The sequence below is a fragment of the Dermochelys coriacea genome, chromosome 4 (genome assembly GCF_009764565.3).
Source record: "Dermochelys coriacea isolate rDerCor1 chromosome 4, rDerCor1.pri.v4, whole genome shotgun sequence".
NCBI classification, from domain to species: Eukaryota; Metazoa; Chordata; order Testudines; family Dermochelyidae; genus Dermochelys; species Dermochelys coriacea.
The window spans coordinates 96,848,417-96,862,774 of NC_050071.1; the positions used below are offsets into that span (position 1 = coordinate 96,848,417).

General features: G+C 41.5%; 1 protein-coding gene and 1 long non-coding RNA gene across 13 annotated transcripts in view; one reads left to right on the forward strand and one right to left on the reverse strand.

The window, feature by feature from the left end:
- Nucleotides 1–4,773, reverse strand: LOC122460051. The gene is made up of 2 exons (XR_006281108.1): nucleotides 4,734–4,773; nucleotides 1–2,588 (listed from the first exon to the last, which is right to left on the reverse strand). It is a non-coding gene; the product is annotated as an uncharacterized LOC122460051 (long non-coding RNA).
- Nucleotides 4,728–14,358, forward strand: part of GNPDA2 (glucosamine-6-phosphate deaminase 2) — a 27,982-nt gene continuing 18,351 nt past the window's right edge. For 10 of the 12 annotated variants that reach the window (XR_006281106.1, XR_006281107.1, XR_006281104.1 and 7 more), the window contains exons 1-5: nucleotides 4,790–4,960; nucleotides 10,554–10,717; nucleotides 11,091–11,192; nucleotides 11,739–11,921; nucleotides 12,269–12,453. Coding sequence is in view for 5 of the 12 variants with exons in the window: in XM_038398179.2 (XP_038254107.1) it covers nucleotides 10,594–10,717; nucleotides 11,091–11,192; nucleotides 11,739–11,921; nucleotides 12,269–12,453 (594 nt within the window). In the remaining 7 variants the exon portion in view is untranslated. Of the gene's footprint in view, nucleotides 4,961–10,553; nucleotides 10,718–11,090; nucleotides 11,193–11,738; nucleotides 11,922–12,268; nucleotides 12,454–14,358 lie in introns of all 12 variants that reach the window. The other 2 variants (XM_038398173.2, XM_038398172.2) reach the window with 2 other exon arrangements.

Here is a 14,358-nt window from a genome sequence, read left to right on the forward strand (position 1 = left end):
TTAATCGTGATTAATTTTTTGAGTTAATCATGTCGGTTAACTACCATTAATCAACAGTCCTAGTTTGGTTGATACCCCTTTCATAATTACAAGCCTGCCAGAAGCATGTCCTCACAGACTGAAGAAATAATTGGGAGTTCAACCTCACCCCCTAGTAATAATCTCCAAATCCTTGTTTTAGTTTGGAAACAGGATAAGCCTCCAGCAGCTTGTTTCTGTCTGTGTGCATCTTTCAATTTGATTTCATATCCTTCTATTAGCATTTGATTCAGTATTTAAATGTGCCTCCATTGTAAATCTTAGAATACTTCATTCACATGTGCTTTCTATCTAGTGAAATCATTCTGAGGCATGTCACTTTACATGCTTTAAGAACATAATTTATATAGAAATACATAACTCCTTAAATAAAATAAAATACTCCTCCATCCATCTTGTAAGGATTAAGAGTGGACCCGTATGACCCACGTTTTCATGAGACCTTATATGATATTCTTTTAGTGAAACCAGGAGAACCCTGTATCCTTATATATCCCAGTTTCTTCTGAGAGTTGGAATCCAGAGGTTCTTGAGTCTAAGTGTCTAAACATTTCCTGACACGACAACAGCCGTCTCTTAAAAAAAGATATGATAGTGTTTTGGGGTATCTGCACATTATAGACCAACCATCTGATATGCTCAGCAAATGGGGATTTTCCATATATACAGCCCAAATGAAGTCTCCAGATCCACAATAGTCATTGTGCAAACTGGTGCCACACATCAACTATCTTCTTCCCTTCGACTGAGCTGCACAAGCAGATTCAACTTCTTTTGACAGCTCTGAATCCTCTTAGCTCATGCTGCCATTCTCAGAGGGAGAAACACACTTTCTGGAATCTCCCTAATAGAGGAAATATTTAAACTCCCCAGACAGAAGAAAGATCTACTGGCCCCTACAGACTGTGTATGGATGGCACAAAGTTGCATCCTGTTAATGTGCATCTAGTAGCAAGTATGTTGCAGAAGTCACGAGTGCATGACAAATTGCATGCACAGGTATGAAACTACACTTGTCAGTTGTGCTGGAGTCTAAAATTCTAACCTAAGATAACAAACTGCTTCTTGATATCCCCAGTCTTGTTTAATGTGTAGAAGTATTTTGCTATCATTTTTGAGATCAGAACTGCAAATTTATACTCGTTGTGGAGCAGGGGTCTCCAAACTATAGTCTGTGGGCTTCGATTTGTCCGACCCCTGCCCAACCAACACTGCATCAGGCAGTGGGACCCCTGGGTTTTCCCGCCACGGCCTCCTGCCAGCCAGGGTCTCAGTCCGCTGCCAGCCTGGGTTTCTTCACCCAGGCCAGCAGCGGGCACTGGGTGGGGCCAGCAGCGGGACCCCGGCTGGCAAGGGGCCAGCAGTGGAAACCACAGATCGGTGGTGGAACTTAAGGATGTCACTGCATTCCTGCCAGGGTCGCAGAGCTGATGAGCACTCAGTAGGTAGGTTAGTAGCGGCAGAAGGAACCGGATGTGTGATGATTCGTTGTTGTTTCCCTCGGTTTTTGTCTTAGCGCATGTCAGACTAGTGACAAACATATATTCATTGTGTTTAAGTCCATTGCTATTGGGGCGATTATGTTGAGAAAAGGACAGAAGAGTAAGGTTGATTCTGAATGTCGCGTGTTTAAAGAACAATGGAGTGTGGACTATTTCCTTATCAAATCAGGTAGTAAAGTATTGTGTTTAATATGTAACAAAACTATCGCAGTGCTAAAAGAATACAACATTCATAGACATTATGAAACCAAGCACTTGTCAAACTACTCTCAATTTAGGGGAAAGCTACGTTCAGATAAATTAGAATCCATGAAATGTGGCTTATCGTCACAACAGTTTATATTTAAGAAGAAGAAAACAGAGAACAAAGCTGCAACAAGAGCCAGGTTCCAAGTGGCACACCTACTAGCAAAACGAGGAAAATCATTTACTGATGGCGAGCTAGTTAAAATATGTATGATTCAAGCAGCTGAAGAAATGTGTCCAGAAAAAGTAGATTTATTTAAGACAATTAATCTTTCGGTGAACACAGTTGCTCGCAGAATCGAGGACATTGTCTGTAATATAATTTTCCAGCTGAATGAAAAGGCTAAGAAGTTTGAGTGGTTTTCCCTAGCACTTGACGAGTCAACCAATGTTTCCAATATTTCGCAATTGCTGTTGTTTATTCGTGGGCTTGGCAGTAGTTTTGAAGTTACGGAAGAACTAGCTTCTGTGCATAGTATGTATGGAACAATCACAGGTGAAGAGATTTTCAAAGAAGTTGAAAAATCACTCTCTCAGTACAACCTGCAATGAAAACAACTGAAGTGCTTTACAACCGATGGAGGTAGAAACATGTGCGGTTCAAAAAAAGGTTTGGTTGGACAAATCTACAAAGCTTGTGAAAGTGTGGGCTGTCCCAAGCCTATGATTCTTCATTGCATTCTTCATCAGCAAGCATTGTGCAGGAAACATTTGGATTTGTCATGTGTTATGGAACCCATAGTTTCAACCGTGAATTTCAATCGCTCGCACGGACTTAACCATTGTCAGTTCCAAGCATTTCTGGTGGAAATAGAATCAGAATATCACGATTTGCCCTACCACACTTCAGTTCGATTGGCTTAGCTGTGGAAAGGTTTTGTCACGATTTTTCGAGTTTAGAACTGAAATTGAAATGTTCTTAAATAAAAAAAAACCCCAACCTCTACCTTTACTCACAAACAGTGAATGGCTTTGGAAATTAGCTTTTTTCGTAGACTTGACCAAGCACATGAATGACTTCAATCTCAGACTACAAAGGGAAAACAGGCTTATCTGTGACATGTACACCCAGGTGAAAGCATTCAGGCAAAAACTAGTTCTTTTCGAGTCCCAACTGATGAGGGACTGCTTTGCTCATTTTACGTTGTGAAAAGTTCAACCAGGAAACTCAATCATGATTCCCAGCTAGGTTTGCACAAGAAATCATTTCTGATCTGAAACTACAGTTCCAGGAGCGTTTCTCTGACCTTGATGTGAATGCAGGAGAAATACAGATCTTCCAAAACCCATTTGATTGCGATCTCAAAAAACTGCCCCCTGAACTTCAAATGGAAGTGATTGACCTACAATCCAATGACTTGTTGAAGGACAAATATAAGGAAGGAAATCTGGTAGAGTTCTATAAATGCCTGCCAAGTGATCAATATGCTCCTGTAAAAACTCTGTCTGTGGATTAATGTCAGTGTTTGGCACTACTTATGTGTGTGAAAAAACATTTTTGATGATGAAATATGTGAAATCCAACTACAGCTCGACCTTGTATGATGAACATGTACAATCAATTTCAATGATAGGGTACACTAACTTTGAACCATAGCTAAATGCAATTTTGTCAGAAAAACATCAGTACCATACTTCTCACTAATCCTAAAATATTTTTTTAAACGATTTTGCATATATTTAATTTTTTTAGTCGCTTTCGCCCACGAAGCCCTTCAAAAATCTAATATGGGCCTCGTCTCAAAGTTTGGAGACCCCTGTTGTACAGTATTATGAATTACAGTTTATGTTCTCAAAAAGATGTTTGACATGCATCTTCTAAATGAATGAAACAAGGTGGGTGAGGCAGTATCTTTTATTGGACCAACTTCTGGTTGGGAAAGAGATGAGCTTTTGAGCTAACAGACCTCTTCAGGTCTGGGAAAGGTATTCAGATCCTCACCTCTAAGGGCAAGGTGGAAGACCACAAGGCGCTAACGTGTTGTAAAAGATCATTCAAGGTGAAGTGGACAGTTAACAAGTCTGCAGTCAAAATGCAAAGCAGCGTTAGTGCGTTTCAGATTGTTGTAAAAAGAAAAGGAGTACTTGTGGCACCTTAGAGACTAAGGTGCCACAAGAACTCCTTTTCTTTTTGCGAATACAGACTACCACGGCTGCTACTCTGAAACCTGTCAGATTGTTGTAATGAGCCATAAACCCCAATCTCTTTATTAAGTTCATGGTTTTTAGTGTTTAACAGTGAATTTATGCCCCCAGTACCATCTTCTGAAGCGCCGTGCAGGTTTCATTTGATGATGAGGGCAGCATGAGGAGGTATAGTGATCGTTCTGTGAAAAGTCCTCACCCAAGGAAGATGTGTCGCTTTTGTCTTTGACCAGTGATTGAAGAATTCTACGCATCTCAAAAGCTTGTCTAACTCACCAACATAAATTGGTCCAATACAAGGTATTACCTTACCCACCTCGTCTAATCACCTGGGTGCAATAGGCCTATCCCAACACTGCAAATAGCTAAACCCGTGTCCGTTTCCCCGCACTCCTAGCTTATGCCTGCAACCCCCCCCCCCCCCATGTCCCCTTCCCCAAGCCGCGGGCGCCCGCGCCTATGGCAGGGGCTTATTTGGGAGGATTTTTCCTACGGCCTAGGCTTTACCCCAGAACGCAGCCGTTGTCTGTCCCGACCTCGCATACAAGGGCCCCGCCTCCTCCCCTCCATGAGCCGCGCCCCGTAGCAGCCAGCTGGGCGGCCCGGCCCGGCCCGCCCCAGGGAGCATTCAGTTGGGGGTAGCCGCTACCGCCCAGTCTCCGCTCCCACAGCCCCTGCACTGCGCCTACAGGACCCAGCCGACATCTGCCCCGCCCGCCCCCGCCCCACAACCTCCTCTCTCCCCCGCCCTACGAAACCCAGGTGCTTGCGCGAGCGCGGGGCTCGCCCTGATACGGTCACTCCAGCGCATGCGCGCTGCTCCTCCCGCCCTCCCTCGCTCGTCACTTCCGGGCCTTCGCATCTGTTTCCGGGTCCCTCCCGCTTCAGCTTGAAGTGAGGTCGGGTCGGTTTCGCTCTCAGCTCGGTTAGTTCTGTTCCTGGCAGCGCGGAAGTGGCGCGGTCCTGGCTCTACTCGCCCGCCCGGGGGGGCCCTTCTGGTCGCCTTGGTGGCGGGGTTCCTGCTCCCCGTGAGTGCTGCGCCCGTGGCTGGGCCGTGGGCCGGCCGGCGCTGGGAGGGGTGATGGGGTCAGAGGGGAAGCAGTAGGTGGCTGGGGCTGTGGGGGGAGACAAGAAGGAGGAGGGATCAGTCTGAAATCGAGCGGTGCTGGGCGGGTAACGGAAGGGGTGCGGGGGGGGGGGGTACCAGAGGCATGTGGGGGCGGTTGTGGTGGGTCAGGGCGGTAATTTTGTTCGGGGGGGGCTGTGGTGGGTCACAGAGGGTACGGGGGTGTTGGTCTGGGACCGAGGGAAGTGTGGGTGTAGTTGGGTAATGGGGGACATTGGTCAGGGCGGGGCTGTAGTTGGGGTGTGGGGCTGTGGTGTCATTGGGGTACACGCCTAGGTACCCAGCTCAGGTTGCTGAATGAGGCAATGTTCTTTTCTTTAAGACTAAAGGTTCCAGGGTGGGTAAAAACTGATATTTTGCGGGGAAGGGGGAATAGACTTTTAACATTTAAATCCTTTTTTTATTGTTTAAATAACAATACGTTTTTCTTGTTAAAAATCCTGTTTAAAGCAAAATCTGAATTTAATGTAAAATATGTTAAGGCCTAAACGTCTTATTTCAGAGTAGCAGCCGTGTTAGTCTGTATTTGCAAAAAGAAAAGGAGGACTTGTGGCACCTTAGAGACTAACAAATTTATTTGAGCATAAGCTTCCGATGAAGTGAGCTGTAGCTCACGAAAGCTTATGCTCAAATAAATTTGTTAGTCTCTAAGGTGCCACAAGTCCTCCTTTTCTTTAAACGTCTTATGACCTCTTAAAATACTTAAATAAAAAAAAAACTATGCTGAATCCATGAGTTTCTATCAAACACTTATAGTTGAAGGCTTCCTGTCTGTATAAAGGAAGAGTGAGGGGGAAACCATTTATTTTGAGGTCAAGCTTCATAAATATGGTACAGTAGGTCATGTGCTGTATTAAGGGCTTGATCCTGTAGGGGACTCAGGAACTGTGCTACTGGGTGCAAGAGACTGGCAAAGGCATCACAGGCATTGGAACCTGGTCTGTGACTCTAAAGACCATCATGTATCTCATCAGGACCATTCACTGAGCTCACCTTGGTGGCTTCATACTCCTATTTATAGCTTCTCACTACCTGAGCTCTGATTGACTGAATTCTCAAATTATGAATATTTATAATTCTACCCAAAATGGAAACTTTCCAGCTCAAGGAAGAACACTTATTTTCCCGGTAACTGCTAGCCTTTGCTTTTGGATGGTTTTGGGCATTCAAATAAATGGCCCTCCTCTGTCTCCTTGCATACGTACACAGCGATACAAACAGAAATTCACTAATTTCTCAACTACGTCTCTCTCTCTCTATACAAACAAAATACTGCAATGCAAAAGCAGAATTTGTGGAAGTACTAAATCAGCTTTTGACAAAAGTAGCCTCTTCTGCAGTACAGAATGAATGAATTAGTCCAAATGAAGACAGTATTTTAAGTTGAAAAATCAATTGGGAGTTTGAAAAAGCAGAGAGACATGTTTTTCTCTTCCAGTCTATGAATAAATACAAGGAGGGAGTGGTCGAGATCTACTAGTTTTAAAAGTTTGAAGGACAGCCTAAGTAACTTAAGATACTCTTTTATTTTCAAGAGACTTAGGTGTCTTGGAACTTAAGCTCAAGTAACTTTTAATTAGGCCAGTGGTTTTCAAACTCCTTAGAGTTTGCAGACTGTGTCTAAGATTTCCAAAGAGTTTGGCATCTCCATTCAATTTTTTAGGGGTTTGTAAATGAAAAAAGGTTGAAAACCACTGACTCTTAAGCATATTTGAAAATTTTCCTAGGCTGACATGAAATAATCTGTTCAATATACAGTCTACAGCCAAGACTGGCCTTGCGTGTGAGCGACTGCCTAGGTGCCATGGTCAACAGGCAAGGAGTGGGGTGGGCCTGTGGTGCGAGACTGTGGAATGGAGCTTGGGGAGGCAGCGGGGCCTGAGGACAATGGCGGGGGGGGAAAGAGCCCAGGAAAGCAGCAGGGTTGATGGGTACATTCTGTACTATCTCTACATCTCACAGCCTGACTGTTAAGTGAATGCAAGTGTCAGAGGCACCAAAATACAAGTTTGCCCAGGTCCCATTTTCCCTAAAGCCATTCCTGTCTATAGTTCTGTTCCTTTAATAAATTATTTAGTTGTAAATGTGAAACGTGTTTTGATAAGAGAAGTTTATGTATCCAAAATATAAGGTAGTTTTGTTTAATAAAAGTAAATTTTATGTGATGTGGGTTTAATTAATTCTAATTACCATCCTAATGCAGTTTGACACACACCATCAGAATAAAGTTAATTATCTAGTAAAAAAAATAATACATCATTCACCACTTTCTAACACTAAAAATGTACAGTTAAGATGCATATTAAGCTATCTAATTGCTTAAATATATATAGTTATAGTATATCCTCTGAGGTAACAAAAAGATTTGTGAAATTAGTATAAAGGTTTTATTTAGTTTTAAATCAACATATTTTGATGCTTGTATCAACCAGTGTGACTGCACCTTTCATTAGAAAGTAACTGACATACAAATGGAAAACGTGCGGTTTTTATTGTTGTTTTTAATTGGAGGCTTTCCGCTTTATTTGAAGTGCCATCCATCCATATTGCCAGGTGTGTTTGCATATTACTTTGGTTTGCCAACCATGGTTCCTGCTCCACAAAGTTCTTGAACCTTCTCGAGTTTTATATTGAAGGAGGGGTTAACTTTCTCTGTACGTGTTTCTTCAGCCATCTCTGGGTTTGGTACAAACAGGACTTACTAATGGACTAAATGAATTCAATAAGTTTTGGTGCCTCATTGTCACAAGCTACGTATGTTTTCGTGAGTACGAATGAATGGCTGGAGGGAATTGATCGTGTGAGCATAAACGTTTCTTCATAAACATTTCTTTCTACTAATCTATCTGTGGTATTCATTGATGCTATTTCTTTTTAAGTTTTATAGTATCACTACCTACCTATGTTACTTGAACTATTTCATTTTCTGTTCCTCATTTCTAGTGTAATATAGTCTATAGAGATCAATATAGGTAGTTCCTGGTTTAGGGATATGTGATTGGAAGGGGCCTCTTGGGTCTTTGAGTCCAGTCCCTTGCTCTCATAGGCAACCCTGTTATATAATCCCATTCATAAATGAATCAAGCTCCATTTTACAACTAGCTAAGTTGTTTGTGCCCCCCTCATTAAGGTGCTTTTCCAGAACCTCGCAGTTTATATGTATTTGTTCTTGTGCCAACATTTCTGTTAAATATCTCTTCTCCCTCCCTGATGTATTTATAGATTGTAATCATATCCCCTCTCAGCCTTCATTTTTTGCTGAAAAGCCGAAGCTCTTTTGGTTGTCTTCAGAAGATAAGTCCTCGAATCCCCTGATTTTTCTTAGTAGCCCTTCTCTGTACCTGTGTCAGTTTGAATTAATCTATCTTGAACTTGGGTGACCAGAATGGTTTGCTAAAGCTCTATAGAACTTCTAGGTAATGCAACTGTATAAGCTCTTCCAAAGGTTGGTTTGTTTGTTTTGTTTTTCCCCTAGGAGAAATTAGTATACAAGGTCTTTAGTACATTATGTACTACCTCTGACATCTCACAGCCTGACTGTTAAGTGAATGCAAGTAGTGTATAATTTCCTTTGATGGTAATCAGAATTCCACCGAGCACATGGCGCAGTGACCTGACACAGTTAAGGCACATCAGTTTCTTAGCCAACTGTACAAGTGATATGGCTAGCATCATGTCTGACCATCTTTGGCTGCCCTAACCTGCGGTCAGGTACCCATTTTGCAGTAGAGTGAACTGGAGGTGGCCTTTCAGTGTGAGAGTGAGCAAGACTCAAACCCACAACTTTCAGCACCATAGCCACTCAGCCACTATGCCTGGTAGGGGGTTTGTCCTTAACTGATATAAGGAACTGTTGCTTACTCAGAAGTGTTATAGGTGCAATTAAATCATGTTGTCGTCTTCTAAGCTTTAGCTTTAGCACAGGTGGGCAAACTTTTTGGCCTGAGGGCCACATCAGGTTCCGAAACTGCATGGTGGGCTAGGTAGGGAAGGCTGTGCCTCCCCAAACAGCCTGGCCCCTGCCCCCATCCTGACCCATCCAACCCCCCCTGCTCCTTGTCCCCTGACCATCTCCTCCCAGGACCCCCCGCCCTTAACCGCCCTCCCCGAGACCTCACCCCATCCAACCCCCCCCCCGCTCCCTGTCCTCTGACTTCCCTGACCCCTACCCAAACCCCCACCCCATGACAGGTCCCCCAGGACTCCCACGCCTATCCAACCACCCCCTGTCCCCTGACTGCCCCGAGTCTTCTCCACACCCCCGCCCCCTGACGGGGCCCCCGGGACTCCCACGGCTATCTGACTGTCCCCTGACTGCTCCCCAGGATCCCCTGCCCCTTATCCAACCACCTGGCCCCCTTACCATGCTGCTCGGAGAACCAAGACTGGCAGCCGCACCGCCGAGCCAGAGCTAGCCATGCCTCTGAGCTGCGCGGAAGGAGCTTGCAGCCCCGCCGCTCAGAGTACTGGGGGCATGGCGAACTGAGACTGTGTGGGGTAGGGGGGACATCAGGCGAGGGGCTGGGGGCTAGCATCTGCAGCCGGGAGCTCAAGGGCCAGGCAGGACAGTCCCACAGACCGTAGTTTTCCCACCTCTTCTTTAGCAGGTCATGTGCTATTGGACCTTAATGATTAAACCTGCCAGTCTTTTGTTTCCACTTCCTGTCATTGATAGGGGAACTAGAAACAGAGAGGTAGCGCATGTCCCTTCTTAGTTAACTTCAGGCACTCAAGTTCAACCAGTTATGGAAGAACAAGAAGTTCTTTTTTAAAAAAAAAAAATTCCTTTGTAAAAATTACTTAACAAAGGTAAGGTAGCTCACCTTGTACTGACGACGCTATGCAACTCTTGATTTTTTTGCTTTCTCAGATAATCATAAAACAACTCCTGGCCAGGCCCCCAGTTTCCAGTGTGGGACAGATTAAATCTTTAATCCTGCAAGCTTTATCAATAATAATAATCTTTATTTGTGTGATTGTCTCCTTGAACTCATTTGAGTTCAGTGGAAGTATTCATTCATAAAACTGTGTGTAAGTGTTTGAAAGATCAAAGTGTAAGTCTTTAAAACGTTGGGATCTAGAGTACTGTGTTTCAGAAGGAAAGTGTCTATCCTCTCATTCTCTTACTCTTTCACAATTTTGCGCTGTGGAGTAGGTTTTTTAAATTAATGGACCAATAGGTTATGTTTACTGATCAGGTTTTGTTTCCTGGTCTTCTGTAGCGTTTTCAGTGACCCAAATGTTGCAATTTGTTGTCCAACTGGAACCTGAGGGAAGACAGATGACTTGAAATCCCCTCTAAAGTTATTGACTGAGTGCATAAAAAACATGCTTTTTGTCTACCCTGAATTATATTCTAGAAATGTGAAGCTTGATTTTTAGATCTGCACAGTCTTTTAAAATAACATCTAAGGGTAAACTGAACCTACCTAAATTTTTGTTCTATTTTTCATGTTATGAGACTTTAAAAAGAATTGTTTCAACGTTTTTCACAGGTTTAACCTCATTTTTTCCTGTAAGCGGTTCACCATCAGAATGAGACTGGTAATTCTTGATGACTATGATTTGGCAAGTGAGTGGGCAGCAAAGTACATTTGTAATCGTATTATCCAATTCAGACCAAGTCAGGGAAGGTATTTTACACTTGGTTTACCAACAGGTAATACTTTTTTTTGTTGTAAACTCGTGTAATTCAGTAGCTACAAAAATGTTTGGTGCCTGTTTAACCAGAGCGATAGGTACATAATTATATAAAAGTTCAAACATGCCTAATTCAAACTTTAAATGTTATGTTCTTGTAAATATTTCAGTGCGTCATAGTTTAGAAAAGTAGAAAAAACTCAATGGGTTTTTCCCCCTGGGGAGAAGGATAAGGTTTATCACACCTTTTAAATATGGAATTGACACTGCATTTACAAACTAACGTGGTAGCGGAGTTGACTTGTGAAGAGTTTATCCTTTATAGCTTTGCAAATTCATCTAAAAATGTCTTACTGGTATACAAAACATTAGAATAATCTTATTTTATACAGGGAGCACACCTTTGGGATGCTACAAAAAACTGATAGAATATCACAAGAATGGAGAACTTTCTTTTAAATATGTAAAGACTTTCAATATGGATGAATATGTAGGTAAGTGACTCTCATGTTAAGAAATACTACCTATTCAAATCATTTTTTTCTGAATTAAAACTATAAATCAGATTATTGTGCTTTGAATAAAGCATAGGACTGAGAGTTATGAGATTCATGCCTCTGCTGCAAGTTTTGTGTAATTCTACACTAGTCTCTTTAACCTTCCTGCCTCAATGTCTTCATCTGCAAAATCAGAATAATACTTACCCAACTGAAGTGGATGTTGAGGCTAATTCAGTGTTTGTGAAGTGTTTTGAAACTTCCTTATGAAAGGTACTTAAGAACAGATTATTGGGCCAACATTTCCTGTGTCTTATATTTTGTATAGTCATGCATGCCTGTGCAAAATGAGTGTATACATACATAAGGTGCCTGGAAATGGAGAATCATAGCCAGTCTATAAAATGCTTCAGTTTATTTGATCCGGTGAGACAGAATTTAAGAAATTCACTGCATATTTCTTCCCACCATGTGTTTTAATGTAAATCTGGAAGTTTTTAATTTGAGTAAAATCAATTTACATTTCGTTTTAAATGTTTCCAGGGCTTCCAAGAAATCATCCAGAGAGTTACCACTCTTATATGTGGAATAAATTCTTTAAGCATATTGACATAGATCCTAATAATGCTCACATCCTTGATGGGAATGCTCCAGACTTACAGGCAGAGTGTGATGCATTTGAAAAAAAAATTGAAGAAGCCGGGGGAATTGATCTGTTTGTTGGAGGTATGAGAAAACACTCGAGCAGTGATCACTAGTCATGGTTTTAATACATGTATTGAATCCCTTTATGTCAGCACTTCCAAAATGTATCTACAAATGTATTTCATTTTGAAGCAGAGAGTTTAAGAAAGGGAGGCTTCTACTACTAACATGGAGAATGAGTTTGAACCTGAAATTGTAGAATTGTTAGTGTCCAAATTTTAATAACTAATTTAATAGCATACTAGCTTTGACTCTTGCCTTATTTTTTTATTAATAAGTAAGGAAACTCTACCATGAATCTTTTTCTTACAATATTTGTAGCCTTATCAGGAACCCTGAATCACTGACTTTTTTTTTGTCTTGTTAAGGCATTGGTCCAGATGGCCACATTGCTTTCAATGAACCAGGATCAAGTTTGGCTTCAAGAACAAGGTTAAAGACTTTGGCAATGGACACCATTTTGGCAAATGCTAAATACTTTGATGGAGACTTAGCTAAAGTGCCAACTATGGCACTAACTGTTGGTGTCGGTACAGTGATGGATGCTAGAGAAGTAAGAACTCATTGTTAGTTTAATTTGCATGTGTCTATATTCAGAATGCTATGACAAAGCTTCATCAGTATAATTACATGCAATGTTACTTTTTGTCGTTTGAAATCATATTAGAGCTAATGTGAAGGATCTTAAAATGAATAAATCACCAGTTAACAGTATATTACTAAAAAAGAAAAGGAGGACTTGTGGCACCTTAGAGACTAACAAATTTATTTGAGCATAAGCTTTCGTGAGCTACAGCTCACTTCATCGGATGCTACTCTGAAACCTGTCAGTATATTACTGAATCTGCAACTAGATTTCAATAAGTTTTTATTTATTAATTAGAGGTTTACTTAAACTGGGCATCTGGTAGTAAGCAATTATTACAAGTTTTTGTGGCTTCTTTAGAATGCTGTGAATGGATACATTTCTTAATGGTGACATGTTCATTCCTTATAACGTAAACATGGCAACATATCAGTCTAAGCATTCAGGTGGTCCATTGAGAAGGCCCATAGGGAGTAAAGGATCCTTTTTCATAGTGCCTGATTTTTCAGACTTTTTAAATGTTAATACCAATAATACTCTGCTCTTCCAAACCATTTCTGAACCAATTCCCCAGCGTTGATTTGCATAAGTGGGGAAAGTGTTTTCTGTGTTATCTCACGGTGAATTTAAACCAATATAATTGTATTGGCATCACCCCGTGACACATTATGGTATTCTGGGATTTTTTTCAGTTTAGTTTATGTTGCTTTAATAGAGGCTTGGTCTCCACTAAAGAGTACCACACTTATAGCAGAATAAGTGGGTCAAGATGACAAGTCAAATTTACCTGTACAGACCACACTTCTGGAGTGCTTTTGGAGACCTCTTTCAGATGAGATTTAAAAGAGAGATCCTGATCACTTTTATAATGACTATAGAACCTGTAGAATTCTTCATTTAAAAAAAAAATCAGTGTCTTGGCCATATTCTCATTCATATTGTCAACCTAAATTCACCCTGTAATTTTAATAGGGAGTTATAGAATTAACCACTCTGAAACTCCTGCTTAAGTTTTCTGTGCAGCTCTTACTGTTTCTTCCCAGAGGTGGCTATTTCAGTGATGGCTAAGCTAATCCTGTGTATAGCTTCTGTATTTTTTTAAAAGCCACATCTGGTTTTATTTTATATAAAAATACTGTAAGATTTTTATTATAAGGAAGACTTGTACAGTCATCTATGGAACTGTGAAATAAGTGTTATCAGGTAATGTTCTGAGTGTCTTGGCCTGGCTTACTGAGACAATAAGTACATTACTGGTAGAGTTACTAGAACTTGATATCTTAGCTTTTACAGGTCACCTTTAGTAACTGTATAGTTAGGGGCTATTGCATGAAAGTCTAAACCAAAGGAGTTTTCTGGCATACTTTCTTTGACTTTCACTAAGCACTGTAGTAGTAGTAGTAAATAATAATGAATACTCTGGGTAATTACGTTGTATGATATCTATATGTGTAGATGTGTCATCTTGAATGAGGCACTTCTGACAGTTCTTGACCATTAGGTATCCCCTTTTTTTTGGCTGACATCTCATAATGTGGAGTAAAGTGGGAACATGTTAGTGCTTGGATATTGGATATAGATTCATAGATAGTAAGGTGAGAAGGGACCATTCTGATCATCTAGTCCGACCTCCTGCACAGCGCAGGCCACACAAACTCACCCACTCACTCCTATGAAAAACCTCACTTACGTCTGAGCTATTGAAGTCCTTAAATAATGGTTTAAAGACTTCAAGGAGCAGAGAAGCCTCCCTCCAGTCACCCATGCTACAGAGGAAGGCGAAAAACCTCCAGGGCCTCTCCAATCTGCCCTGGAGGAAAATTCCTTCCCGACGCCAAATATGGCAATCAGCTAAACCCTGAGCATATGGGC